This window comes from Leptonotus elevatus, chromosome 10 (assembly GCF_054856555.1).
Source record: "Leptonotus elevatus isolate MCC_2025b chromosome 10, RoL_Lele_1.0, whole genome shotgun sequence".
In the NCBI taxonomy this organism is placed as follows: domain Eukaryota; kingdom Metazoa; phylum Chordata; class Actinopteri; order Syngnathiformes; family Syngnathidae; genus Leptonotus; species Leptonotus elevatus.
The window spans coordinates 23,637,460-23,665,097 of NC_141248.1; the positions used below are offsets into that span (position 1 = coordinate 23,637,460).

The 27,638-nt window shown below is 41.6% G+C and overlaps 1 protein-coding gene and 2 non-coding genes across 8 annotated transcripts in view; 2 read left to right on the forward strand and 1 right to left on the reverse strand.

Moving 5' to 3' along the window:
• The window catches only part of arhgef10la (Rho guanine nucleotide exchange factor (GEF) 10-like a), a 118,497-nt gene that overhangs the window by 83,381 nt on the left and 7,478 nt on the right, over positions 1-27,638 (reverse strand). For 2 of the 6 annotated variants that reach the window (XM_086086498.1, XM_086086496.1), the window contains exons 2-13: positions 21,740-22,000; positions 19,840-19,867; positions 15,865-15,959; positions 13,955-14,026; positions 13,752-13,882; positions 12,379-12,474; positions 10,274-10,382; positions 8,824-8,924; positions 8,637-8,714; positions 6,845-7,024; positions 4,485-4,601; positions 78-170 (exon numbers count right to left, since the gene is read on the reverse strand). In XM_086086498.1, coding sequence (XP_085942624.1) covers positions 78-170; positions 4,485-4,601; positions 6,845-7,024; positions 8,637-8,714; positions 8,824-8,924; positions 10,274-10,382; positions 12,379-12,474; positions 13,752-13,882; positions 13,955-14,026; positions 15,865-15,959; positions 19,840-19,867; positions 21,740-21,995 — 1,356 coding nt within the window. In that variant the 5' untranslated portion in view covers positions 21,996-22,000. Of the gene's footprint in view, positions 1-77; positions 171-4,484; positions 4,602-6,844; positions 7,025-8,636; positions 8,715-8,823; positions 8,925-10,273; positions 10,383-11,215; positions 11,416-12,378; positions 12,475-13,751; positions 13,883-13,954; positions 14,027-15,864; positions 15,960-19,839; positions 19,868-21,739; positions 22,001-22,759; positions 23,016-27,638 lie in introns of those variants that run through there. The other 4 variants (XM_086086497.1, XM_086086499.1, XM_086086500.1 and 1 more) reach the window with 4 other exon arrangements.
• Positions 20,031-20,103, forward strand: trnat-cgu (transfer RNA threonine (anticodon CGU)). The gene has a single exon. It is a non-coding gene; the product is annotated as a tRNA-Thr (tRNA).
• On the forward strand, positions 20,894-20,966 carry trnat-ugu (transfer RNA threonine (anticodon UGU)). Its single transcript has one exon. It is a non-coding gene; the product is annotated as a tRNA-Thr (tRNA).

The window sequence follows — 27,638 nt, forward strand, 5'->3', positions numbered from 1 at the left end:
TAGCATTGATGTGTGTCTGTGGCGCAGGCAAAGGTGGTTCAGTTCCGAGCGTTGTGGTTTGGTCAACGCTGGCCTACCTGCAGCAGCAATATGAACTGCGGGAATCGCTGAATGGGCTTCACCATCAGGCCGTAGAGAGTAATGCGGTCCAAGCTGGATGCCTGCTTCTTCTGCGGGGTCACAGACAGAAAATATTGTATATGACCTGCCTTGCTGGCTCCTGCACTTAAGTGGATCATGGCTAAAAATCACCTTCATCTTTGATGACTAAGTCATGGGAGTCATGTAAACACAGTAGGACTCCATGTGCTTATAAAAACCCATAATTAAATGGAAAATTTAAAAGCTGGTATTCATTTCTAAAGGTTAGATCCTCGAAGTATTTAAAAAAAAAAAATTCCAACCAACAAGGACTTTTCTATCTGGCCTTTTGTATTGCACGTCGGTCGTCGGGCTACTCCAAGTAGTCCCTGTGTTCCCAAAAACACCGTTAAGCGTTTCAAAACAACGTCTGCAAGTCCCATAGCTGAAATGAGCATTTTAGTCTGCTTCAGTCTGCTTCAATGCAATGTCATGCGCTCGCTGAGAGCATTTCATGTTATTGTCATAGCATCTTTTTAACTACCATTAATGGAGCTTTAAGCTTTTATGAAATCCAAAGCAAACCAACATAACTTAATTTTTGCTCAGCCCAATTCGTGCTGTTACTAGACCCTGGATCATTGTTACATTATCACTGCACATAAATTAGACCGAAGTATAAAATCAATTTCACAATCCAATGAGCTAAAATACAAAATCTGCAGAGGAAAAAAAACTAACTGGGCGTCTTTCTGTGAGAAGATGCATGGATAACTTCTGAAGGCCATAACCTCTAATTAGGTAAAATGTGAGGAAGCGGTAATTGGAGTACGGCGCTTATTTGGTCATTTTCCTGCCAGCAAAAGACATCATAATGGACCATTACGGTTATTGATGCCTCTGCTTGTTCTTCTTTGAGTGTTCAACAGTTTATTTAATGATTAAAAACAGAAAAAAAACCACTCAGGGCCCGGTTGTTCAATTCACGGTTATTTTAACCGCTCTTTAGCCCCTAACCTCCGGTTAAATTCCTAACCCGCCGTTAACTAACCGACCGTTAAATATGCGGCGGTCTTTGGGTGTGTTAACTTTAACAGCAAGTTAACAGCTAGTTAAAATTAACAGAGTTTAGAACAACAAGATAACAGTGCCGTTAAAGTTAACGGTTGGTTAAATCTACTTAACCAGTGGTTTAAAGATATAAGCGAGTTTTGAACAACCGGGTCCTGGTCTGGATAACTGACCGATGGGAAAAAAGTTAAGGAAATCATGTAATTTTCTGCAACATGTAAATGTCATCCATGTGTATAAAATCAATACAATAACCCCCAATAATTGTTTGTCTATACTGTATTATTAGTTTAAACCACAAATATAGGTACCATTAATTGTCAAATAAGTGTTAACCCCAAAAAAGATTCTCATGCATTGAAGATGCTGCAATTCACAGTTAACTCCGTCCCAACATACAAAGATCTCAAATACAAAGATCTATCACTTCAATAGACTTCTTTAAACTACAATTTGCCAGGAAATTGTCACCATCTTGCAGCGTTTCGGGCATTGCAGAAAAAACACAAAACGTTGAGATTCTGCTAAGAGTTGCATTTGTCTGTTAATAGCTGAAAAGTGCCAGAGAGAGAGAGAGAAAAAAAACATGAGTAGATGAATAGCGAACTGATTCTTGGCATCTAACTAACCCCCCAAAAAAGAGCTAAGATAGAAGCCGCAGAGTCCATCCAATTCCAGCACTGGAGACGGTTCTCAATAATTCAAAATGCTATGAATAATAGAAAATACATAAGCGGCAGTGATTGAGGACATTGCTATTTCTTAATCAGGTCAGTAATGCTCAAGCTCAGCGGCTTAACAAAGATGGCAGATAAAGCCCCGGGACTGCCTCACACAATAATATACTTCACCTGACTGAACACTGAGGACAGGACCTGAATTTCTCTGCTGATACAAAAAGCCGCGCCTGCAGTAATCCTGCCTCCAGTAATCATTTATGGGAGGCATCAAGCAGAGTCACAGTCTCCAGCCGGCAAATGGGAGTCTGGACGCCCGGCGGGGGGTCGTTTATGATTTGTTATTCGTGGCGCCGTCACTTCCAGGTGGCCGGGGCGACAGGAGGACGCAAGCGGCGGACGCGAGCACAAGATGCGACTTGATGCCATGGAAATTACAAGGTGCTAATGTTCCTCGACCACCATTAGCTTGAGTGCGCCTCTCCTCGGGGGATCTTAATAGTGGTGGAGCTGCAGAAAGGGAATGGGAAGGGGGGGGGGGGTGGTGGGGTGGTTTGGGGGCATTAAAAACCAGCAGGTCTATCGTAAGCCCCCGCCTACTCGCGGTTTGCTTTTCACAAATTCAGTTCTCGGCGAATTTTTGCACTTTTTGGGAACACAGCAAGAGGACATGAGCCGTAGCAAATAGAAAAGTAGTACTTGGTGTCAAGGACCAGAGAGAACTTATGTTACTGAAACGGCGAGAACAACTCTGCATTTAAAATGTTTGTCAGATTAAGTCATCCTTAAGAGCAATATCAGCGGAGGCCATACTAAGCAGCTTCGAGCATCTTACATCGAATTTGGAAGAAATGGTTGAATCATAATGCATTTTTTGAAAAGCTCCTTTATACAGTACATATGTACACTGGGTTGTTATGTTTACGCAACTGACAAGATATATTTCTTTCAAAAAAATGTCGCATGAATTTCAACTATAGACAGAAAGACTTGTCAAATCATGTCTTTTAAGTCAAAGTCTAAGTCGTGTTTTAGTCAAGATGTAAAATTGGTGGGTGGTGTCTGGTCGGTGCTGGATTTCACCTTCCTTGGTTTTCTTTGGTCCCCTCGGGTCTCCTGACGGCGGTGTTCGGTTTAGGTGAACGGTATGAGATTTTTTCTAATAGGTTTTTTGGTGAGCTAACAAATACACACACGCACGCACACACACAAAAAAAAAAATTATATATATATATATATATATATATATATAAAAAAAAATAAATAAATAAATAAAAATAAATAAAGAGCAATGATGATGACATTTCCGAATGAACAATACTGAGCTCTTTATAAAAAGAAAAAAAAAAGAAAAAAAAAGGAAAGCCTCACCAGCTCCTTTCATCTGTACGATTTGAAGGTTGCCTTCAGCAAGGACGCTTATAAACATTTTACACACCCGGCATATTGTTACTCATTCAACATGTTTCAGCCAGGTCTGAATCTATAATGTTGTCGAGGGCCCTTCAAAGTTCTTCTTTTTTTTTTTTTGTGCCCATCAGATCTACTGTGAGGAAAATAATATTTCACACAAGTGTCATCCACTCAGGAGATTTAAAGCGTTTTCCTCTACTGCTTATATTCCATAGTATCCCCTTGGACGCAAGGTTCCGGCTGATGAGTTCAAGGCTTCTTGGTTTTCTCAGTTTCTCTAATATTATGCTGCATTCGAAGCCGGATATATCCGAGTTGTTTTTTCCCAGTTCCGACCTGAAAGCGATCGAGGCAAACGTAAATAACCAAAATGGCGGATAGTGATAAATTGTTTTTTATTTTGACCTCCAGCAAACTTACCTTCTCGCAATTTTGCTTCATTCATTGTTTTTAGCTTATTTCATAAGCATTCCATACAGTTCCGTAGTCCACGTACCTTTTTTTTTTTCAACTTTGCAAGTGGAATTTCAGAGTTCAAAGGGTCGTTCCCGTACACACTTCCTGATTTGAACTCGGAAAAGTCCGACTTCCGACCATCCTCTAATGCAGCATTAGCTCAGCTAATGCTTATACTCCACAGCCTCTGCTTGGCTTCGACTGCTTGAAATGGACCTCCGCCGCCGCTGCTGTTGTTTCTTCGCATGTCTCCGATCACGGCGGATGCGTTCAAAGAGATGTCGTTTTCTCAAAAAGTAACACACGAGGGTTGCTCAGCTTCATCTTGTTAGCTTGGATTCCAACTAAACTACTTTTATTGACTGTAATTAGCAATAAAGGGACCCGAAAAGGGAATTATGTGAGGCAGTAATACATTTCCCATTGTAACACGGAGGTAACCATTCTCCGTCGACCTGTGTCAAATAAACACCCGCTGCTGCAGTCTTGTAAATAAATTGCCCCTGGCCGCTATTTGAAAAAAAATGGGGGATATATTCCCAAACCATAAAATGTGCCTACATCTAATAGGACCTATTTTCACAAGAGCAGGACATTTATAAAACACATAAAAAGGTAAGTTGTGGAAAGTATTAGATTGTCTCCTCAGAAAGCCAAAATGTATACATTATTAAACGGCCATCTGCCTGGTAGGCGGGGGAGACGAGTCCCAATCACGCAACAGAGGAAAACAAACAACACATCTTTATTTGAGGAAAAAAATGGTCTTATAAAACTGAAGCTCACCTTGAGGAATTCCAGAAAGGCCGGTTTGGACAGGCAGGCCTTTTTAATGAGCGCCATGGCGTTGGTGAAGTTGTTGACGTAGTCGCTGTACACGTCCAGCACCATGGACTTGGAGAACTGAGGACACCAAGGAGCAAGCATCTTTAGGAGTGTTTACTTGCCGTGAAAACACACAGCCGGAGATGATTGCAATGACAAGAGCCGTGTTGAATTGTTTGGCCAACAGTTCACCGCGGGCGCTTTCAGAGTCCGTTTGAGACACAAACTATCTTTTACTGGTGCCAAAGGTACTCACACTCTGTACTTAAGTACAAGTACAGATGCAGTGGTGTCTTGATTTATGTGTTTAATTTGTTCTGTGCACATACTGAGGGGAATAAGAAAAAAAATGAAGATACTTTACATGTCGCATGCTGCTGTATATTTTATATCCTATTTTAATACGGCAGTTCGTAACCCTGGGGTTTGCTGAGCCGGTCTCAGGAGTTCAGCCGAGTCAAGCCACACACCCGACTCACATGATTCGCGATGATACGACCGCTTGGCCATCATTGGCTGCAGGTGATCGCGCTACATTAATTGGCCAATCTGTGGTGCGGGGAATTTGGTTAGGCCAATTTGTAATTGTTGTGATAGCACATCATGTGATTTCTTTATTATTGTAAGCCCTTCATGCTAATTATGTCGAGAAAAAAAAAGAAAAAGAAAGTGGTTGGAAGAATATGTGCAATATGAATTCACAAGTATAACGGAATCAATGCATGGTGTTCCACAGGGTTCAATTCTGGGGCCTCTACTGGTTGTATCTGCTAAATATAGAGTTGAGTTGCGTGATGGGTGTCCATGTCCTAACTGCATGATTTGCAATTGTGCACAACTAGCTAGCTAGCAAAACTAAAGTAACACTTCCTTAGCACAACGCTTTCTGATTTCAAGGTGATGAGAACCAGATTCAAGGAAAAGGCTCCTCCGCCTGTTTGTTTTGTTCATTAGTAAACCATATACCTACTGTATGTATTGAATTTGAAAAAAAAAAACATCAGATTTTTTTTTTAGAAGTGTTTGGTGAATGGGCATAGGAAACTGGTGGGGTTCAGAACCACTGTTCGAATAGCGTTGCTAGCTCTGTGAACTAACAAAAAATAAAAAATAAAATTCTAAATGAGCTAATGATTAAACCGTTAAAAAAAAATTATGCCAGAAGTTGTTGTGTTTTTGGCATTCACCAATTTTTTTTTCTTGTAAACATAAAAAATAACAAGGTAATGGATGGGGAATATTCTCAGCAGTGATTTGTTTTTCTTATTTCTAATTACATCTTTTTTTATATCGTGTTATCATCTACTGAGTTTAATCAAACTAACGAGCCTATTTTGACAAAGTAAGACATAATAAGCACTGTTGTATTGAAGGAAGTAAAAGAAAAATGTTGACAGAAAAATTAATACTCTTGATAAACTACTCATACCAGAAACATCTACTTACATAATGTAACTAAGTATTTGTACTTTATTCCTCCCCACCAATGCTTTCTTTGCACTTTCTTCCTGGATGTAAAAAGAAAGGTCAATTCCATCCAGCGCTTTTGCTTTCTTTTCTTTTCCACCGAGGGCTCATTTGCTCGCTCGGTCTGAGGACAGCTATGAAGCAGCACTGCGTGATGCCCAGCAGAGAATTAGAGGGTCGAACCCTTGGCGCTGATGGACAAATAATAAGTGGACCTAATTGGTGCACAGCTCCACAATAAAGAAGTCTTGCTGAACGCGTTCACTTTGTTGTCCCCTACCCACACACCTTTGCCAATTTTCTCAATCTCACAGATGCAGCTCACTTGAACTGTGGCAGAGGATTGTCGAAAGTTCTTTAAAAAACAATGGCAAGTGTAAACAAATACACAAGCTTCCTCGGTGCAGGCAATGCTCACTTTTGAGAGGTTATCGGAGGTGGTTCTTAATTACCGCAGGTCCACGGAACATAAACATGGAGCCCACAACATTGCGCGGTGAGCACAGAGCCTACTGGGCCCCTAATTGACAGGGTCGGTGCCTCTGTTTTGGTTAGCAACAGCGGTGGTATATGACAGCCAGATAGTGACTCGGCTCAAACGTTATCCATTTACACTGTTTGTGCTCATCAGGGTGGAGGGCAACTGGAGCGCGAGTCATGCATTATTCACTGAGAAGTCAAGAAATAGTTGACATCACGCCCTGTGGCAGGCGGAAATAGAACTCCTGCAAAATAAACAAAATAAACAATCCTCCTTGGTCGAGGCAATACTTAGTTCTGAGACCTTATGTACGTCATGTAATCATTAATGTCCCCAAAATAAACGCACAAGAAGGGTTGCTTTTCACACTGACCGAGGCGACGAAGAGGTCTCCGATTTTCTCGCAGCTGTCCCATTCGGCCACGCGCGACGCCAGCGCAATCTGGAACATGGAATGGCAATGCGTGATCTCGCGCGCTCTGTAGAATATGGGTCGGATCTTGCGAGGACTCAGGATGCGCGGGTCGGCCTCCAGCAGAGGCTTGTGGTATTCCTACGGGAGGACATAGGTTGTGATATCAATCAGTAAGTCAACATTATATGGACAAAAAATACGTCTTGGTAGAGATCCGCACGTCACGTGACTATTCCTCTAAACACGTTTATGCAGCAGGAAAGTCGCTGCGCAGCGTTAATGGACTGCAACAGCGTTAGCAACTTAGCAGCTGCTACAAATTGCCTTGACTTATTATGTTATATGTTATTGATAATTCATGATATTCATCTATATCAGTGGTGGGCAAACTCGGTCCTCAAGGGCCGCCGGCGTCCTGCAGGTTTTGGAGGTTTTCCTTGCTGAAACGCAGCTGATTTCAATCAACAGGATCGTTACCAAGTTTATGCAGAGCTTGCTGATCATATATCAGCTGTGTTGGAGAAGGAAAACATCCAAAACCTGCAGGACTCTGGCCCTCGAGGACCGAGTGTGCCCACCCCTGATCTATATGAAGACACTGATCATGTTAATGATGTCTCACAAACAATAATTAACAATTTAACAAAAGGGGGGAAACATAAATATCAATATGCAGCACTTAAAACTCGAGTCAAAATGGATGGGAGAACAATAGACACAACAACCAATGTCTGCAAGTGTTTACATTTTCAAATGATCTCTTGTATAAGATATCTTTATTTATTTATTTATTTTAGGGTCTGGCCGGGGATTCTGATATGTGCCTGGAAGGTTTCCAGAAATTCTTGGACCTCGCGTTTTTTGTTGTTGTTGTTGTTGTTCAATCAAATCGACAATCACTCCACAAAATAAAAGTGGACCAAAGCGATTTCAACTTGTTTAGAAGTAAAGGCGAGTGAGGCGTAAAAGGTAAAAGCCTCTGGGCAGAATCAGTGAGATGTTGCTAAAGCCTTGAGGAAGGAGGCTGGCACATGTCTTCAAGTGCACATAAAGTGTAGCGGGCTACTGGAGCAAAAGTGGTCCCTTTCTTTGTTTTCTTCGGTAATTTTCTCCCCCCCCCCCCCTTTCCCGAAAAATCCATCCAGCGATGAAGAGCGTTACAACCTTCAGTGTCTAATTGGGCTTGTGGACTCGCCGCCTTTCAGCACTCGACTGGACGCTGTGACAAGATAGACATTTTTCCACCGAGCTGCACATCGCAAAGTGTCCCATCTGGCTGCGTTGTTTGTTTGTCCCGCGTGAACAATCGCTCATAAAGCTGTCACGGGATTGTCTTGGCGTTTGATTTCTATTGTGCAAGGCGGCGGTTATCATGAATAACTGTCAGCAGGAGCGATTGCATTAGTTGTAGGACAAGAACACATAAGCCCGTGGGTGATCGAGTGTGCCATGGACTTTTTCTTTGATTTGGACTGTGTATTATTTTCTAGCCGTCCTGCTCATTTCTAATATGAAAGGCGGTGGTTATAATTAATAACAAGCGAGGGGAGAAATTCCAATAATAATACCAGGTGCGTGCGCTGATGCCTTTTCTTTGTTTCATACATGAATTACATCCAGCGATAGTGCTGTTAATTTCTACTGTTCAAGGTGGCAGTAATGTTGAATCGCTCGGCGAGAGGAGCGATCCCATTAATCAAATGACACGTTTGCGTTGCATGCGGCTGCGGCGGAGAGGGCCTCTGCTCACCTGCAGGATCCTCCGCAGGGACTCCAGGTAGCTGCGCTCGCTCTGGATGATGGAACTGAGGATGTGGCGCCTGACAACCTGCAAAGACAGCAGGCCCAGGTGACGTTCTAAGAGGATGAAATGGCGCCGCGTCTGACGGATGCGGGCATATATCAGTGTGAGAGCACCGAAGTTTACAAATCCCAACCTGGTGGCTAGTCAGGCCCTCCGGCATGGCGCTCAGCTGCGGCGGCGGATGCGTCAAGTCCGATATCGCCACGTCCAGGTAGCCCGCGTCGTCGTCCTCCTCTGTTCCCAAAGAGACACGAGTAAAAAAAAATTAAAAGTAAAAAGTAAAAAGATAACCATCAGACCTAACGGAAAACCTCCTGTAGACCACAATGTATTCGGTATCTAATAAAATAGGAGCGTTTTGAGTACCATCAAACCAGAAATTTTTAACAATAATTCATTCCTAGATTTCAAACAAGAATTGATTTGTTTGTTCAGTACACCAAAAATTGTTCTTGGGTTTAATGTGAGCTGCTGCATGTTTAGTCATTAAAAAAATCAAAACTACTATTTAGTATTTATAACTATTTAAAACTATTCAGTGAATATCTAATCACTTTCCTCTAAAAAAAATTCATTTTTAAATATGTATTGGGGAGTTAATTTTGCTTATTTTTTCTTTAGCCCTTTGCAGGTCAATCTGTTTTTCAAACAATTTCATTGAAAAAAAATTATACAGTGGACCCCCACTATTCACAGGGAATAGGGACTGGGCCAGCAGGCGAAAAACAAAAATCGACAAATAATTAACGGCCATTAAAAAAAAAAAAAAATCCCTTTCATTTATAAAAAAAAAACATAATTAAATAATGACCCCAAAAATCTGTCAAAGGTGGATGCGCGGGTCCGAACAGCAAATATGCAGTGTACTAGATACAGTAAATAAAAGAATAAATACATTTTTTACATTTGTCAAACATTTTAAAGTTTTTCACTTTAAAAGAAGCAAAAACATTATGAACAACAACACAAGAAAGGTTCATTCAAAGTTAAAGAGTCAATAGTTCAAATTAGTTTTATAAATAGCTACTACTTATTCAAATATTACCTTTTCACATATTTATTTTCTTTGTGAATATTATTTGTACTGAAAAAACAAATACATTCTTGTTTGAAATCTAGGAATTAATTATTGTTAAAAGTTCCTTTTCGCTCCTATTTTATTAGATACCGAATACATTGTGGTCTACAGGAGGTTTTTTAGCCAGTTGGGTCTGCTAGGACAGTATACAGTATTTACATAAAAATTGTATTTTACATGTATTTCTTGTGTTTCCACCTTTAAAGCAGTTCAATACGACCCGCAAAATGCAGCAACAGGAGGGTTCAAAATTCAAAGTCATCAAAGAGTGAGTAGTTTTACACAGTGTTTAACTTCTTCTTTAAACTTGTATGACTGTCAAGAATAATACAATTTGTCTTAAGACATCACCTATACAGTTATTAACAGAATCCTGGGAGCAAAAAAAAAAAAGTGTTGTCAAAATAACGCACAGGCTGACGTCCAGGGCCGCAGGCAGGTTAGAGGTACGCCAAATGCTAATAGCTAAGGTTGAAGATCGCATAAAGACATTCCAGTAGGTTACCGATGGTGTCTTTCCGGTGGAGGAAGGAGACTTTGCGCATGACGGCCATTCTGGTCTTTTCAAGTCCATCCTTGGTGTTGCTTCTGGCCGCCTTCATGAGCTGCTGCACCTGATTGGGGGAGCAAAGGGAGGGGGGGAACATCAGAGCTCCGTCATTGGCTCCACAGCTCACTGACAGGACGTGATCGCGGTGGGAATCTCGCCATCTGCGGCTCCCCCGCCAGTCCTAATCAGAACGGTCAACGAGATGATGGCGGCGCGGGGGAGAGCGCCGTGTTTGTGGCTGAGTGTGTCCTCAAAGTCCACCCATGAGCCCGGCAACCAGACGCCGCATGGGGCCCAGAATACACTGGCGCGTCACATCATTGTCATATTTTTAGATGATATGCCGGGATATGTAGGTCATTTATTGAAAGGATGTTAGCGGTTAGAGAATTAAACATGCAGGAAAAATAGCATGCAATGGTGCAACTTTCATATTTAAAAAGGTACAATCACTCATCTGACAACAGAAATAGAGATGTTGGCATGTGCCATTAAATAGAGCGTGCCATGCTAAGGAAGTTAGCAAGGCTGGACATCAACTTTTTTTTCACCATATTCCGCCTTGAACTATCTTGCATAAAATGACACTTCAAAGTATTGCTAACATTCAGAATGCAAGCCTAGTTAGAAACTCAAGGAAGATTTTTACTTCTTCCCTTTCCTGGTAATATGCTGCACTAGTATAGTTCCACACTCAAGGTTTTTTTTCCCTTCCCACAATAAAAAACTTTCTGCTAATAGTCTGGCCTTATTAAGTTAAAGAGGTAGCAGCTAAGTCAAACAAGCTAGTTTTTAAGCTTTCTAAACTAAGTAGCTATAAGCACTAGTGCAGTTCCACACTCTCAAAGTTATTTTTCTCTTCCTACAATGCAAAACCTTCTGGGGAAAAAGACTGACCTTATCAAGTTAAAGCGTCACCAGCTACTTAGTCAAACCAGCTACTTTCCAAACTTTTACTAGCTAACTACAGCATGTGTCATCTTGCAGTACCGCTTTCTTCTCGACTAGGTGATCTGGTCTTATTTTTTTTCATCTTCAACTCATTTTTGGCAGGACTTCATGTTGAAAGGGTAGCATTGCCTTTGTTCTTAGTGTCTTACTCGTACTAGACTGCCCACTATTGGTTTGGAGGCTCGCTCAGGGAAGTGTGACAGTAATTACCAAATAGAGCAAGTCATGCTAAGGAAGTTAGCAAGGGCAGTGCCAAACATTTTAACACAATAGTACACCCAGCTATGAGGATTGTGGAAAACCTTTAAGCCAATTTTTCAAATTTCAGTTAATAAAAAAAAATTAAAAAAAACATTGCTAACGCTTGGAATAGTAGCAGTCCAAGCTTTTTGAACTGGCTAGCTGTTAGCACTTCAACTGTCGAGTTACACACAATACAACCTTTTAGATAATCCAGATGCAGAGTTAAAGAGTTAGCATCTCGCTCTTCAGCAAAACTGTAGCTACTTTGCTGACATTTTCAATATGCTAGCTTATGACAGGTAGATACTCTGGTATAAACAAGCTAGCCTCATCCTGGAGTATACCGCACAGCCCTCATGGGTTCAAAAGAACAATCTACTTCATAGACAAGTATGTCATTAGTCACAAGAGCTGATACGAATGTAATAATATACGAATAGCAGGGCTTGTAGGCTACTCTTTTTTTTTTTTATCGGAAATAGTCAACTGTCATTTAGAAGGAGAATGCAATCAATGTTTGACAGTTATTTTTTTTTTTAAATTACTTCCAGACAGTAGCTTCCGCGGCCGACAAAATTGGGTGTACAACATGTCCAACATAAGAAGATATAAAAAAAATAAAAATTAAAAAAATCTTGGAACATGCCCCAAATTGAACACTAGGCTAACACTAATTAGCCTAATCTTGGAGTACGCTGCCCCCCTAGGCCTTCAGAAGACAAATTGTACCTTCAAAATATGCAGAATATGATCATTCCAGCACCAGGAAAAAACAAAGACAAGGTCACAAAGGCATCCAGGAAAAGGTTAAGACGGCCGAGAGTCAGCTAAGCTTGTTGGCAAACAAAAACACGCTTCTGAGATACCTTGATGTCATAGTTGTGCTTGCCAGACAGCTTCATAGCCAGCTCACGTTTGGTCCTGGCGCAGCGTTCCCTCAGGCGCCGCACTTCGGGGGACAGCTACAGGTGAGGGAAAGGGGTGGGGGGGGGGCCAGCGTTACCAGCGTTAAGGAAAAACAACGGGGAGGCAACGGGAAAAGGAGGGCGAGGGGGGGAGGCAGCGAAACAAATCATTAAAAGCTACACAAAATGGGAGTCAGAATAATGACAAGAAGTGAAAGCATGGAGCAGTTATTGTGTTCCAGGGAGTTTGATTTATGAGAGCCGCTGGCAGTCAAAAAAGGTCAAGTGCAAAAAAATCAAGCCAACTTCCCCAATGAGAAGGCAAAAAAAAAAAAAAAAGTTAATCGGGTGAAACTAATTAAAAGCAATGCGTTTTGGAGCTAGAAAACCTAATAGTTAATGTTTCCTCAGTAATTACTCCGGCATGCCTTCTTAAAGTCTTCTCTTCTTTGCTCAGCAGACTGAAAAGTGCAAAGACTTTGCCAAAGGCCGCCGCACTTTAATTACCTGAGCAAGTCATTCTGTGTCCACATACATCACGCTTTTGTTTCCCCCTCTTTGCTCTGCCATCGATTGAGCTTCCCTTGAATAACAAACACATGCGCGCAGATGGGTAAAAAATGGCTATTAGGCTGAGCATAACCTTGCTGCTCATATTTGTATGGATTCCACAAAGCAAAGGCCCAATGCTGAGATGTACCCACAGCGCCATCCAGTGGATGGAAGAGGTAATGGTGAATAGATCTAGTTGAGACAGACATTTTACCCAATGTAAGTGTTTTTAGGGGGCCCAAACTCAACACACACACACAAACAAACAAAAAACACTCACTTGCACACATTAGAAATTTAGAAGGAGAAAAAAAAGGCCCTGGCACCAGTTTCACCAATTGTCATGAAATGGTAAATTTTGACCCATGGCCAAAATTTAACAAAAAAACAGCCCCTTGGAATTGGACCAGCAATTTTGGACCAAATTCCAGTGTTTGACAAACATAAATTTAAATAAGTTCCCAACACTAATTTCACTAATCATCACAAGATTCAGTGGTAATGCCTAGCTATCATAACAAGATGCAGGAAAAAGTATCAAAAACCTGTGATCCAAAATTGAGCAGAAAGTCGGCCATTTTGCTGTGAAGCAGCCATTTTGAGCCTAATTTAATAAGGATTTGCATTTTTTGAGAGCTATTCCTACCCGGGAATAGAAACGAAATCAGTCGCCATCGCAGAAATTGTGTGGAGATTTGATTTTCTATCACAACTGGACGTACCAAAAAGCCACGCAAACAATTAACGGGAGCTCCTTGGCAGAGGTAACAGAGCGTCATTACCTTACTGCGTGCGGGCATTTTGCTCTCGCCGTCCGACTGCTCGTCATAGCTCTCAAACTCGCTGGAGCTCCACCCGTTGCCTGCAAGAGACGGACCGCACGAGTCCCGCTGGACGTCCTCGTAGAGCGTATCTACAGAACACACACACACACACACACAACTCGTGAAATCGAACATCCCACAAAGGCTGGTCTTCCACGCACCTTCATCAGGGGAGAGGGGCTCCTCGCGTGGCACGTCGTCATAGATGACGTCAGCTTCAACTTCATGTAATGCTGGTGGAGAAATATACTGTAAATACACTGGTCACAACAACTTGTACAATACAACAAAAAAGACAACAAAGGACATGTTACAAAGGTAATACTTTATTTTAATTGACAGATTGATACACTTTATCTTTTTTTTTTTTTACCTGTCTTTCTTCCTGTGGCTAGCAAAAATAATTAATTTGTCGATTAATTCCGCACAAATAATATCTAAAAAAATTATTGTAAGATAACATATTAAAACATAAAAAATAATGGATCCTACAAATTCCCTTATTTTTCATTTTTGAAAGGTAATATCAATAAAAAACTTCTTTTTTTTTAAATTAAAACCTTGATCGTTGCTCAGTAAATTATATTTTATTTATATAAATATTTTTGAGTTTAAAAAGTAAATAATTAAATGCAGATTTATTATTTGTTTATATATCTAAAAATATTTGAACATTAAAAACAAGATATTTTATCTTAACATTACAACATAATGTGTTCAATGCAATTTTAAACAAAATTACAAATAAAATAAATAAAACTAAACAATTGATTAATAATAAAATGTCACTGTATGTTAATCATTAACTATAATACAGTACTAATTATTAATTTGTAATTTAGTTGATTGTAATTGTTAAATGGTCATTAGTGAAGGGAAAATGAAGCTTCATGAAGCACTTTTTTGACTGCTCTCGATGGCACTCTTGCGTTAAAGTTGCAGTGGAAATTTCATCAATTAAAAAAAAAAAAAATCACGTTTCCTATAACTACTAAAAAGTATTATTATTTTTAATTCATTGTAACATTATGCACAATTTGATTTAAATATGGGGGGTATAAATGTTTACTATACTAGTGTGGCACCACATTAGAGGAATCACCGCTATCTAGAAAAAAAACCCAATCAATTGATTTTGTATCCACTCTGTCGCACATCGCATGGCGTCTTAGTCTCGTCACCACGAGCCCAATTTAGCTCGCTAAGCTTTTATCGATTGGCCTCTAAACTGTTGTTTGTCCCCATCGCTTTGCCACTAAGCTGCCCAACGCATGCACTCACTGTTTTCAATTCATCTGATTAAAAAAGTCAATTCCTTCACGGATTAGTAAACCGACTTCAAAGGAGGCCCAAAAAAAGGCACTGTTGTTTTTTTTTAAACAAAAAAAAACCAAAGGATTATCAACACAAATGTTCAGTTGTTGAAAACATCTGGAGCTATCTGGGTCTCTGTAAAGCCTTTGGGGGAAATGTCAGTTACTAACAGTAGTCCTGTTCTACATGTGACAGGGGAAGTCAAGTCAAAAACGTTCTAATAAATAATAAAATGAAATGCATTGTGGTGATGTAGCTAATGTCGTAGTCTGTGAGTGCAGACCCCAGACAGGAATAAAAGTCAGCTCAAATGAATGATATGGTCATAAAAATATCAATTTGTATTGAAATTCTCCTTTGGGTGCTGGTCTCGCGTCTCCAAGCCAACTTTTGTTGCAGTTTTCTTCCATAGAAATGTTTCGGTATTGATCCTCGCCCTGTATTAATCAGTTGGGCTCATGCCCGTGTGGGCATCAAGCGGTGGCAGTGGATCACGGAGCTTTATAGAACCTGCCGCCGATTACTCTCTGTAGAAATCAATAACGCGTGAGATGAACCCAAGGTGCTTGCTGCCACTTTGGATCAAGCTCACCCGCGCTGCCCGTGTCATTGTGTCGTCGCCCGCAGTCTTGCCGAGTTTAACAATCCAATCCAAATGTCGGAATGAGCCCGAATCCCGAGGCGAGCTTGGCTTTAATCTACGGCGGCTTTTTTTGTCGGCAATACTTCCCGTTGTCAGAGTCGTTCCGTTGCGTACCTTCGGGGACGTCCCCAGAGCTTTCCTTCGCTGTTTCCGCATCGCCGCCTCCTGAATCGCCCTCCAACGTTATTAGCTGGGTTGCTGCAGGGTCTCTGTGGGTTAGCACAACATCGGCACAGTTAACAGGTGCCTTAGTTAGCTGCATGCTGTAATCAGTGACAAACTAAGAGTACAGTCATTTCTGGACTATAAGCCGCTACTTTTTTCACTTGCATTCGACCCTGCGGCTAATACAAAGGTGCGGCTTAGCCGTCAGATCACAAGGGGGCGCACGATAAAGGAAGCGCAAGAGCGTCAGGCAGAGCAAAACAAACCAAGTGAGCCCAAATATGGTAGGAGAGACCGAACGAGAGAGAGACAATTTGCGCCCTCATTATGGAAAAGAATGTAGCGGGAACATTAAAACATCTGCGGCTTATAGTCGGGTGCGGCTTATATGTGTAACAAACCCAAGTATTCCTCAAATTTAGCTAGCACCGCTTATAGTCAGGTGCGCCTTGTAGTCTAGAAATTACTGTTAATTAATTGAATCCCCCCAAAAATATTTTGAAGTGATGGGAAAACGAAGCTTCATGAAGCACCTGTGATATTTTTTGATTCCTCTAGATGGCACTCTTGGTTTTAAAATGCAATGGAAATGTAATCAATTTCCGTTGCACTAGCCTTTATCTTTAAAGCAACACTAAGGATCTTTCAGTTTACATTGATTATGGCGGCGCCATATGGACAAAAATGTTATTGTTATGTCTGAAGGAAGACCACATTTCCCATAAGGGCAAGCGCATAGTGAAATCCGGGCCAATGTCTGTCCTTTTATCCGGGTAGCTTCCCTTTTCCTTTTTTGTCATCAGATTAAACATTTCAGGTGTTTTGCAGCTTCTGTCAGGAAAGCAGTAACCGTGCGTCGATATTCAAGTTTACTTCCGTCTTTGTAACGAATGGGGAACGGAAGAAGTGATGTATGCCATAAAGCAGTCAACACATTAGGCCATGATAAAGGTACCATTCAACTTGTCCATGTTTCATCAGAAGAGTTATGAAATTATTTTATTAAGGTTGAAAAGTTCCTTAGTGCTACTTTAAACCAAGAGCACTATTTAGACGAGTCAAAAAATATTGAAGCTTCATTTTCCCATCAATACGGCCAATTTAATTGCCCGATATTATCGAAATGTTGCTGATTTTTGCCGTTTTTTTTTTTTACACATTAAGACATTACATCTTAAGACAACTATAATGACAAAAAAATCACAAAAATCAACCAAATTTTGCCTATTTTTCTTTCTGTTGTAAACAAACACGAAATGTCAAGATAAAAACAGTCAAATGTTCTATCTGCAATTCAATATAAGCATTAATGGTAAAGTTATTACATATATTTAGAGTTACTAGGCCAATTAATCTGTTATCGGAAATTTATTCTTCCACATATCAGAAATCGCTATACAGTGTACTATAAATATACCACAAATGAAATTTTCATATCTATTCAATTCAAACTCAAACACTGCCTGTCTGCCGACCGGCAAGCTCAAAGAGGAGGGGGGGCGTGGGATGCAATGCAAATACACCGACTCGGGTCACAGCGCGGGCCCAAAGTAGAAGCGAAATCTATCAGGCTTCCATCCGTTTTTATTAAAGCCGCCGCCCTTCCTCCGGTGCTGCTCGCTGGCCTCCAGGCAGGTCGAGCTGCGCTTTTTTTCAGGCTTGACATTGACTGACATCTCCTCCCTTCCAAGCACTCCCATGATGCAATGCGGACACAGGTGGCAAGGGGCAAGTCTGCATTTTTTTCAACACTTTTTGTCACATTTGCTAAGACAGAAAGAAGCACATGATAAATATGATCTATGAAAAATCAACCACCTCTGGAACCTGTCTTGTGACTCTGATTTGATTTGCATAAAAGACAGAGAGTGTCTAGCGCAGCTTGTTTACAGTGCTAATGCTAGCTTAGTATCGCTAGCAAGCAATTTATCACAACTACTTTTGTGCAATTATGGCCATATTTGAAAATCACATTTTGTGTATGTTAATGATGACGACTTAATTAGTGAAGTGATTCAAATCTCGCCCTTTAACTACGTAGAAGTCTAGATCTGATTCGACTCCTTTACTTAAGGGAAGTAAATAATACAGACTCTGAAATGAACTTACTATAAGTATAAACATAAAACCATCCTACATATTTGCTTCTTTTTCCCGCACCCACTGATCGTTTTGCGCTTGTGCAGCACATCCAGCCGAGGTAAACGGGAGGGCTTCGTGTGAAAGATAAACGCACTTGAAACGGGCTTTTCGGAAGCGGCGCCAACCAGAAAAAAAAGCGGAGGAGGAGATAAAGTGCTGAAAAGTAAAGTCGCGCTCTGCATACACGCTCCGTTGTCATGGTTGCCTTTTTTGTGTGCTTAATGAAGACTATCTGTCACCGGGGTAAAAAGAGGAGATAAAAGTAAATGTTGGCTTTAAGGAAAGGGAGAAGTGCTGCCTTATGTTTAATAAACGGCTGTAAAAAAAAAAAAAAAAAAAACAATAGCAAAGTAATCTCTGAGATATATTTCCGAAATGTGCTGACATCCTTGACACCTCAACGGTGGGAAGTTGCTATTGATAGCTCGCCCAATTTATTGACTGAGGCAAAGTGGAAATTGTGGACTCAGCACAAATGATTCCTGCATGAAAAATAGTCAGGACCTTTTTGGGAATCCTCATGTCAGCACTTGCACAGGGCTTGTCTTCATTTAATTGTGTAGCACAAACATTTACATTCAACCCAATATATTGAATTTAGTTAACCCTAATGATACGACAAAGTTGATTTAATCTCACAGGGTCCCGAATTTGGGTTTCCACATAAATACATGGCCACGCCTCTTTAAAAGGTCTTGCACAGAAAGAACTACCTTGACTATAAAAAATACGAAATCAGCAACTCGCTATGTCATTTTTACTCTTAGGAAATTGTAACTGCAGCAAAGAAAATGTCCATTTGCCGCCTGGTTCACTTGCTGTTCACTAAAATTCCAAAGCACCGAGAAATGTGTCACAACAAACCCTGTGACCTCTCTCTCTCCCTTATTAGTCAAAAGAATGTAAACAGGAAGTAGATTTTCTGTACAGACCAGGAAGTGATAAGCAAATGAAGCATCAGAAATAAACACAAAATGAGGCAAAAGCGTTAGCAACAATCTCGCAGTCCACAGCAACACGCTGGCGAACACCCGCTTGCAATGTGAAAGCACATAAACAACACCTTATCCTTGTTTGGCAAGTGAGAATAAGACACTGGCTTTCTAAAAGTGGCTGTGTATTTTACGCTATTTGTAGTTTTATCTTCCTGTTAGCTTGCGATGCTATCGCTAATGTTGACCCGCCAAATAAAGAAATGGAATTTCTTGTGTGGCGCAAGCTCCAGAGGTATTTCTTCCTGGGTATGCTACATACAGTATTAAGGATAATTACAAACAAGACAACCGCAAATTTACAAAATACAAAATATACACATTTGAACTCACTTGGATTCCACAAATATAAGACGAACAAAAGTGTTACAAAACTCCGACCAAAACGTAGATCCCACCAATAAAGGAAAACAGGACTACATTCAAACCTGGGCCATTTTTTCCTAGCACAGGAAAGTCCACAGGAATCCAGTCTACTAGAGTAAAGGTTTTTGAGCACACTTCCTCGAACCCACCTTTTGGGGGCAACGGTGGGGGGTGCGGGGTGGGAAAATATAATAAACTAAATAGCACACCCACAACTACGTGACTCAAATTGAAAGATGAAGTCATGCATTGATTTCCATCCTCTGCGTGTCCTCGCCGGCACTTGACACTCAAGTTTTGCGGCCATCTGGCGCGGACGTGCCGCGCAAACACGCGCGTCGCTATCGTACACGTTGCGGTGCGATGCATGTTGCCTTTTGTGTGCTAAGCACCAGTCATCATCTGTGCTGCGATAGCGACTTACCCACTGGCCGAATGAGTGGCTGGAACGTCTGTCAGAAAGAGGAACAGAGAGACATTATTATTATTATTATTAAACATAATAGAGGAAAAATTATATTTAAAAAATGACTGACTTGCTAACTAATACTCATTACTGATTTTGGTGATCGGGCAGAACTTGCGGTTTCCAAGGTGACGAAACCGCAACCACGAGAACTCGCAGCTCAGTGGTTAGAGCACTGGTCTCGTAAACCAGGGGTCGTGAGTTCAATTCTCACCGAGGCCTTTGAGGGATTCATTGACTAACCTAATAAACTGCAAATGTTTGCTCATTGTACATTCTTACATCTGTATTTGGGGTCTCTAGGAGAAAATACTTTAAAACCAGAACCAGGTAAATTTGCTGTTTTGAAGGGAATGTCTCCACAACCAGTGCTCTGAGGCCCCTCCCCTTACAAGGGATGTGATGATTTACTGTAATAATGGCACTAAATCCTGTATCCCACTGATTGGGCCAATGTTTTGAGATGGCGAATGTTGATTTCTCATCCGGGTTCGTTCAAGTTTGCAACATTTGCCAAGAGCGGGTTTCCCCAATCCTGGTTCTTTGAGGGCTGGAGTCCAGCGGGTTTTAGATGTTCCCATCCTCCAACCAACCTGATTCTAGAGATCAGGATCATGAACTTCTGATGAGCTGATTATAAGCATCGGGTGTGTTGGAGTTCGGAAACATCTCGAACCTGCAGGACTCAGGCCCTCGAGGAACAGGATTGGTGAAGACCTGGCCTCGGGCTTCTATGTTTGTTTTTGTTTTCTTGCCGCACTTGGCAAATATTTCACCAACATTTAGGAAGCATTTGTGAATCTGGAATGAGACCTGATGATGGAAGTAACGCATTCGCTACCATCCGACCCTCAGTGGGATACGGGCTTAATACGTTCAGCATGTCTGGCAAAAGTTTGGCATCATTGCCTCTTTTGTCCTTTTGGAAATAAAGCACCATAAAAAGTTTTTTACAATTTGCAGTTAGTTAAATACATAATTCCGTTTACGGTTCTTACCGTGGCCTTTGAAAGGCCTCATAGCTCAGTGGTTAGAGCACTGGTCTTGTAAACCAGGGGTCGTGAGTTCAATTCTCACTGGGGCCTTCCTCTCGCCCTATTTGGCAGAAATGTATGACTCTCTGCTATGATGTCATCCATCTGCTTTGGGTTTTTACTCTCTTGGTCAAAACACAGGCAACATTGGCGATGGAATAACATCGATGTTGAGAGTTTTTTTGGTTTTGCTAAGTGATTACAGAAGACCGGGCTAGCTGATTTAGCGCAGGGTAGTAAAGCAGGACGAAGGATGTGTGCGCAGCTGTGCGCTCGTTTCCATGACTTTCCTGCGTCTGACAAACGCGGCGACGGGTGGAACCCGTGTCACGAGCCCGATGTGTAAACGTGTACTTAGTCATTCTTACATAACAGCCCCCCCCCCCCCCCCCACTACACTCCCATCAGAATTCAGCTTCGTGGATTACAACGTGAAAAACAGGAAAATTGAAAACAAGATGGCTGTTTGTTGAAGCATGAGCCATCAGTCAATCGGTAAGAAATTGCATTTTCCTCAAGAAATACCGGAAAATGCTCGATTTTGACCCTGAGTGGCCGTTAATATCTTTTTGTTGCAATAATAATGCCACCCAGTTAAGGAAATATTTCAAACATTAAAAAACAAACTTCAGGTGATACCGGGAAAACATTCTAAACCGAGTCCCAACACAATTCTGCATATAGGATTTTTTTTTTTTCATCAGTCATCTTTGAAATCATCCAACTTTGTTCTGCGTGTGTTCTCATCATCGACACTAATCTGTTCAAGAACAACAGCAGACCCCTCTGAAGAGGTTCCAATATGCTGGTGAGGAATGTCTCACCATCCTTGCTGGCGCTTCCTTCCTGCGCCGTGACGTCTTTGCCAGCCCGCGGGGCGTCCCGGATCGTCTTTGGGACTTCCGGCTTTGACAATTGAAGCGAGTCGCCGGCAACCTCTTGGCCGTCCCCCGGAGGTTTCTCCTCGCCCTCGCTGTCGTCAAAGACGAACTCCTCGCCTTGCTCCTCGTCCTCTTCCTCCTCCTCCTCCTCCACCTCCTTGTCCTGCTTTGGCAGTTGCTGAGACAAGGCGGTGGACATGATTCCTAAAGACGACAAACACGTGAAAAAAAGATCAAACGTTAGAAGCCATTGTTTGCGAAGCGCAGTTTACATATTGCGCAATCGCGTTGCTTCGTGCTGACACGCGACAATTCAAGTGCTCGCAAAGACCTTGTGGCTCGCAGATTAGAGCACTGGTCTAGTAAACCAGGGGTCGCGAGTTTGATTCTCACTGAGGCCTGTCTTGTTGCTCAGTGCAAAGTCTTAGATTTAGTCATTTATTTCGGCGGCTGGTTTACCAGTTGACATTTCTTACATTTCCGCAATGCAAATGCTTCTTTTACGCGGTGAAAACAAATGGCGTAGCTTTGGAATCAAAATAATCCCCACAAATCAAACCAACCACTATCCTACATCTTTTAGATGTATCCCTGCTCCAACACACTTGATTCAAATGATCAAGATTATTTTGAGAAACCCAATTTCTTGGTACATTATGTGTGCATGTTTTTATGCAATTTTTTTTGCATTTTAAGATGTGTTCTTGAGATTATTTTGTCCCATCTGGTGATTACTAGTACAGTACAACTAACTAACTAAATAAACTAGCACTTTGACTTGACAATCAATTGAATGGTTTTCCTGCGACTTTGAACAGGATAATCAGGAGAAAACCGGTTGAAGAAGGGCTAGCATTTAAATATGACTCTGACCTACTGTAGCAAAACACTGCAAGCCTCATCAAAATTCCAGAAATTAACCGTTATGCAAATATTTACTAACCTCGCTAAGCCCTAACCCACCATTTAAAAGCGGTTTTTCAGTGAGCTCATAGCAGAGAGAAACGTTCGCCGATGAGCCTGCTCAGCACACGCATGCACATCATTCCGAAAAAAAGTGAAATCTTGCGCCCCGACAGGAAGAAAACAATTATTTCCATCATTCGTGATAAGAATTAACTGGATAGACGGAAACCAGGCAGACAGATTGCAGGGGCCGGAATGTCCTAAGCTTCTTAACAAAACCATATAAAACGCAGCTGAGATAAAAAAAAAAAAAAAAAAAAAAGCCCTATTAAAAGCAGCGCAGCAGCCAGCAGGTTGTTGACACGGAAGTTGGGGGGGGGCGAGTAAATCTTCGAAACGCATTGTAGAAGCAGTTGAACGCAAGACTGCAAAATGAGCAAACGGAACCGCTGTGACATATGGTGGTTAGCAAGCCCGTTAGCTGAATCAAAAGGTCTGAGGCAGCTTAGAGGCGGATTAATTAAGACGTCCCCACAGACACAAACAACATTGGTCAAAGGGAATCATTACTTCTTTAGACAGTAAAACTGCTCAATTATGATATGATTGCATCTATAACCCCCCCCCCAGTTATGTTTGCTTTTGATACACTAAAAATGTTCATGGGTCAATGTGACCCACGTTTAGTCATAAAAAAAATTGGCATGGTGTCCCAAACAAATCATTTTGCAGCGAGTTCTCTCTCAAAAGAATTCACATTTTAACCAGATGTGTAAAAACTACCTTTTAAAGGAGGGATATTACGCATTTTGTTATAAATTTCAAACGGTTGCCAGTCGGGGTGTGCCAAAAAAAAAAATCGATTCTCATAAGAATCGTGATTCTCATTTAGTACGATTCAGAATCGATTTTATTTAAATCGTTTTATACTGTCTTGCCCTTGTTTGTGTGTGCCTTTGTTGGGAGCGCTGTTCGTGTGATGATTTGGCCACTGGGGGGCAGTGTGGTTCCACGTGTTCTGATACACTGTTAAGTTGTAGCCACGTTAGAGAGTAGAAGGAAAAAGTCACGATCAAGTTATGCCAATAAAAGTAGTTTTTTTTGCAGCGTAGGAAGAGCATATGCCGGTGAGTAATGTTAACACGCTTCTCTGTAAACGTTCCTGAAGTGTTTTGTATGAATTGCGAGTAGCGCGCTAGTTAGCATTAGCGAGTCCGACTGGAGTAGATCATGACGATTCTTTGAACATCTATCAATTGAAGCAGAAATCATTGTCAATCGACTCATTTTGAATCAAAAATCGTTGGCCCAAAAATCGGATAGTGAGACAGTCAAAGATTCCCACCCCGAGTTGCCAGGTGTCTTAATATTGTGTTGTTGGAATTTTGTGGAGTTATTAAGAAATATTTAAAGGAAATACACACACGGCTGTTTTTATTATCTATTTCTCTTACTTTTTCAAACATCACGATGCTCCAATTGAGCTCACCACATAACAGAAGGGTTAACTAAATAGCCCTGGTTTATGATGTCATCGTGTTGCTCCTTCAATAAAGTAGAACAATTCCTGACTATGAAATGAAGGCTTGTGGTTCAATCGGACTTGCTATCTTGAGACTTCGGTTTGCATCTTTAACGCGCGCTAATTGTTTCTCCGTTGTACAAAATGTTGATTTTTACGCGACAACCTTCTCTGCTCATGTTAGCGTACCGCCCCGCGAGACCGTCGCATCCGCTTTGCATTTTAATCAGCACCGAGCCGCCTCCCATGCGCAGCCATTCTTTGGCTCCTACAGGCAAGAACGACGCGTGTCGAAAAAAAAAGAAAGAAAAAGTGGTCGCCAGCACTTATTACTTTATCTCAATGTCCGTCACGATTTCATTACGGCGCTCGTAGCGTCTCGCTACTGCTTTTTCGACGGCGCAATTTTAGAGTTTAGCGGGCCAGCCTTTGAAGTCACAATCGCCAGCCGCGTGTGTGGCCGCCATCCTTTTCAATCACGCGAAACCCGGCGAAGCCAAGAGTTTCAATTGGCTTCGGAAATAGTTTCCGTTTACAAGCAGAGGAGATTCCGCGGCTGGTCTCATCCTCCGGGTTTCTGCAGCCGGCCCACTTGCTCCCCCCCCCCCCCAGCCGGCAACAATGACCCTTCTGTGGGAGAAAACCTCTGGTGGGCCTGCAGAAAAGCATTGTTTCTTCATTCGTCACCGCGCTACTCATTAGCTCACGGGTCATTTGGGCCACGGCTGTCAGCTCTGTGCTTTGACGCCGCTCGTGTGAAAGTGGAAGGACACTTGCTCTTAGAGAGAGAACGGCTGAAGGAGAAGTTCAAAATAAAAGCAGGACCAACGTTTGGCTTTGGTTGCCGCAGCGGGGAGACCATGCTAGCTGAACAGTGCCCAGAAGCCCTTGAGCAATATTTTTTCTCTCTGAGATTAAAATAGTCTCCATTAGTACAGGATTGGTTGACCTTCTTATTTTACTGACCGACATTTTAATGTGGTAGCACACAACGTCTGAGCTTAGCGCGACGTCATGCGGTGTTCCACAAGGTTCAGTGCTGAGACTCTTACTACTTTTCTTGTACACTGTATGTTCCCCTGTATCAAATCTTCTCAACTCTGTAGCTGGCATTAAATAGTGTCAAAAAAACAGACCAATCACCACATTGGGTCTGTGAGCTCCACAGTCAGGTGCAGCGTTAAGAATCTTGATCTGCTTGACCAATCGTTGGAGAACCACTGAAAGCAGTTTTTTCAACGCCAAGAAAGATTTCAAAGCTAAAGCCACCTCTAATGCACCAGTTTGGGAAAATTCTGTGTGAAAGAGGCTTCTAGGTCTGGAACCTGATGCCAAGGAGTCTAGTTTATATCTATGGTCACTGGTTGCTAATAAGCGAGTCAGGCATAAGGAAAGACCACAAGCACTCTAAAGACTTCTACCTTAGTTTATCCGTGGCTATAAATAAGCAGAAAAGATAAACACATATTCCAATGTCCCTGTTTTGTGTGAAGGTTAGCCACATATAATTCAGGACGTGGAAGTTAACCAGGTAATTTTTCTGCTTCTGGGGTCGTATTCGAGGCATATCGAGAAGTGGGAAGGCAGCGGTGTGAAAGGGGTAGTTTCAACAGTAATAAGAAGTTCAACCCACTTTATTGGGTTGGATGTGAAAAAAAGACGGATAAATGAAATGCCAGCTTTGTTGTCAAGTCTCTGATTCACAAACTGTCTTGTTGAAGAGAATTCTGGTTCAGGGACTCCATAACTCATGCTCTGCACATCTGCTGACTTTATGAGCACATATTTTACAGAATTCATTACAAATTTATGCCCTGCGATCGACTGTCAAACAGTCTCGGGTGTATTCCGCTATTGGTCTGATCGCTGTGATGGGCTCCATTTCCACTGAACCTGAATGGGATAAGCGGAATAGAAGATGGATGGACGGACGCCACGGACGGACGGACGGACTGAAACACTTTAGTTGAGCACTTCCTGGTCATACTTGGGACAAAAACAAATATCGCCCAGGGGCTATATTGTCACAGGAACATTGTGGCTTGGTTGCCATAGCGACCGGGAATGAAAAACAAGCAGAGGTCTGACCAGAACGTGGAGCTAAATAGCAAATAGTCGGTAAATATTAAATAAACTGCCGTCCTATGTGCACATACCCTTCGGTCGTATATATCTCGCGACCTAGCTAGCTAACTCAAGGGTTCTCAAACCTTTTGGTCAATTCATGCGTCAGAATTTTGAGGAACACCTTATAATTTTCACACCCAAAAAAGTCAATTTAGCCAATTCATATTCTTGAGAGACAACAGTGTTGTAATATTATAAGAATAAAACGGAATTTTTAAAAACAAAACAAAAATGAAATTAATAATCAGTGACAAGCGCAAAGACACATTTTGGCTGGATAAAGAGTTGAAATCTTTTCAATTGACAATTCTGAGGTTATGGCAAGTCAAAATGGCGGTCAGCCCAGTGAAAGGAATTTTGACTTTGGATTGTTGTAATTTGACTTGTGAGGGAAAATACTCCTTTGTTCGCTAAATGAATAAATAAATAATCAATTAATAAAGTTACATCACTATTCATGTTGCTGTCAGGCTTATGTGATGAGAAGTCACAATCGTATTAAAGCTTTAAATTGGCCCAAACCTAAAGTAGGGAGTAGTAACTTTTGTTTTATTGGTGCTTCGCCATGTAAGTATGCACCTTCTTTTTTTTTTTTAAAGGATACAACACAATCATTTATTTTCCGATTATTTGTGTGGATCCAGCCACACAAAAAATAATAGCTTGCTAGCTAACTAGCTATCACTTTTCAAGGTGAAAACCACATTGTTTGTCTCATCCCATTTGATTTACGTGAACAACGCTCCCCCTTCCAAGATTCCCGCCAGCACGTGACAGCTTCCACCTCGGATGTACACATCCAATTGTTTTGACATTTGACGGCGAGCTGCGACACGTCCTCGCGCCCGAGCCTCGCTGACTAATTTGTGGATGCTTCTGCCGAAGCCAACCGCCTTAGCCTGCAGTGGAATGTGCGTGAGGTGTGACCACTATAATGGATATGTTCACATTATATAGCAACAGAACAGCTGGTGCCTTCCAGTTCGGTTCAGTCCGCAAACAGGCTTATTTTTACAAACGTGTATTTTTCTATGGCCCTTTTTGTCCACATGAAAAACTGGGGGTTGTTTTTTTTTAGATCATAGAAAAAAATGACAACTGCAGGGAAACGCAAAGCACGGCATGAAGCTTCTCAAGTCACTTCGAAATTGTTCTTTGGCGTATTGAGATGGTGCGAAGAAATACTTTTATTTTATACGGGGCTATATAGACTGTGCACAAAAACAGCTGAGCCAACAAATTAGTTTTTTAGTTAAATAAAAAGAGGATGCTAGGATAGGTTGGTTC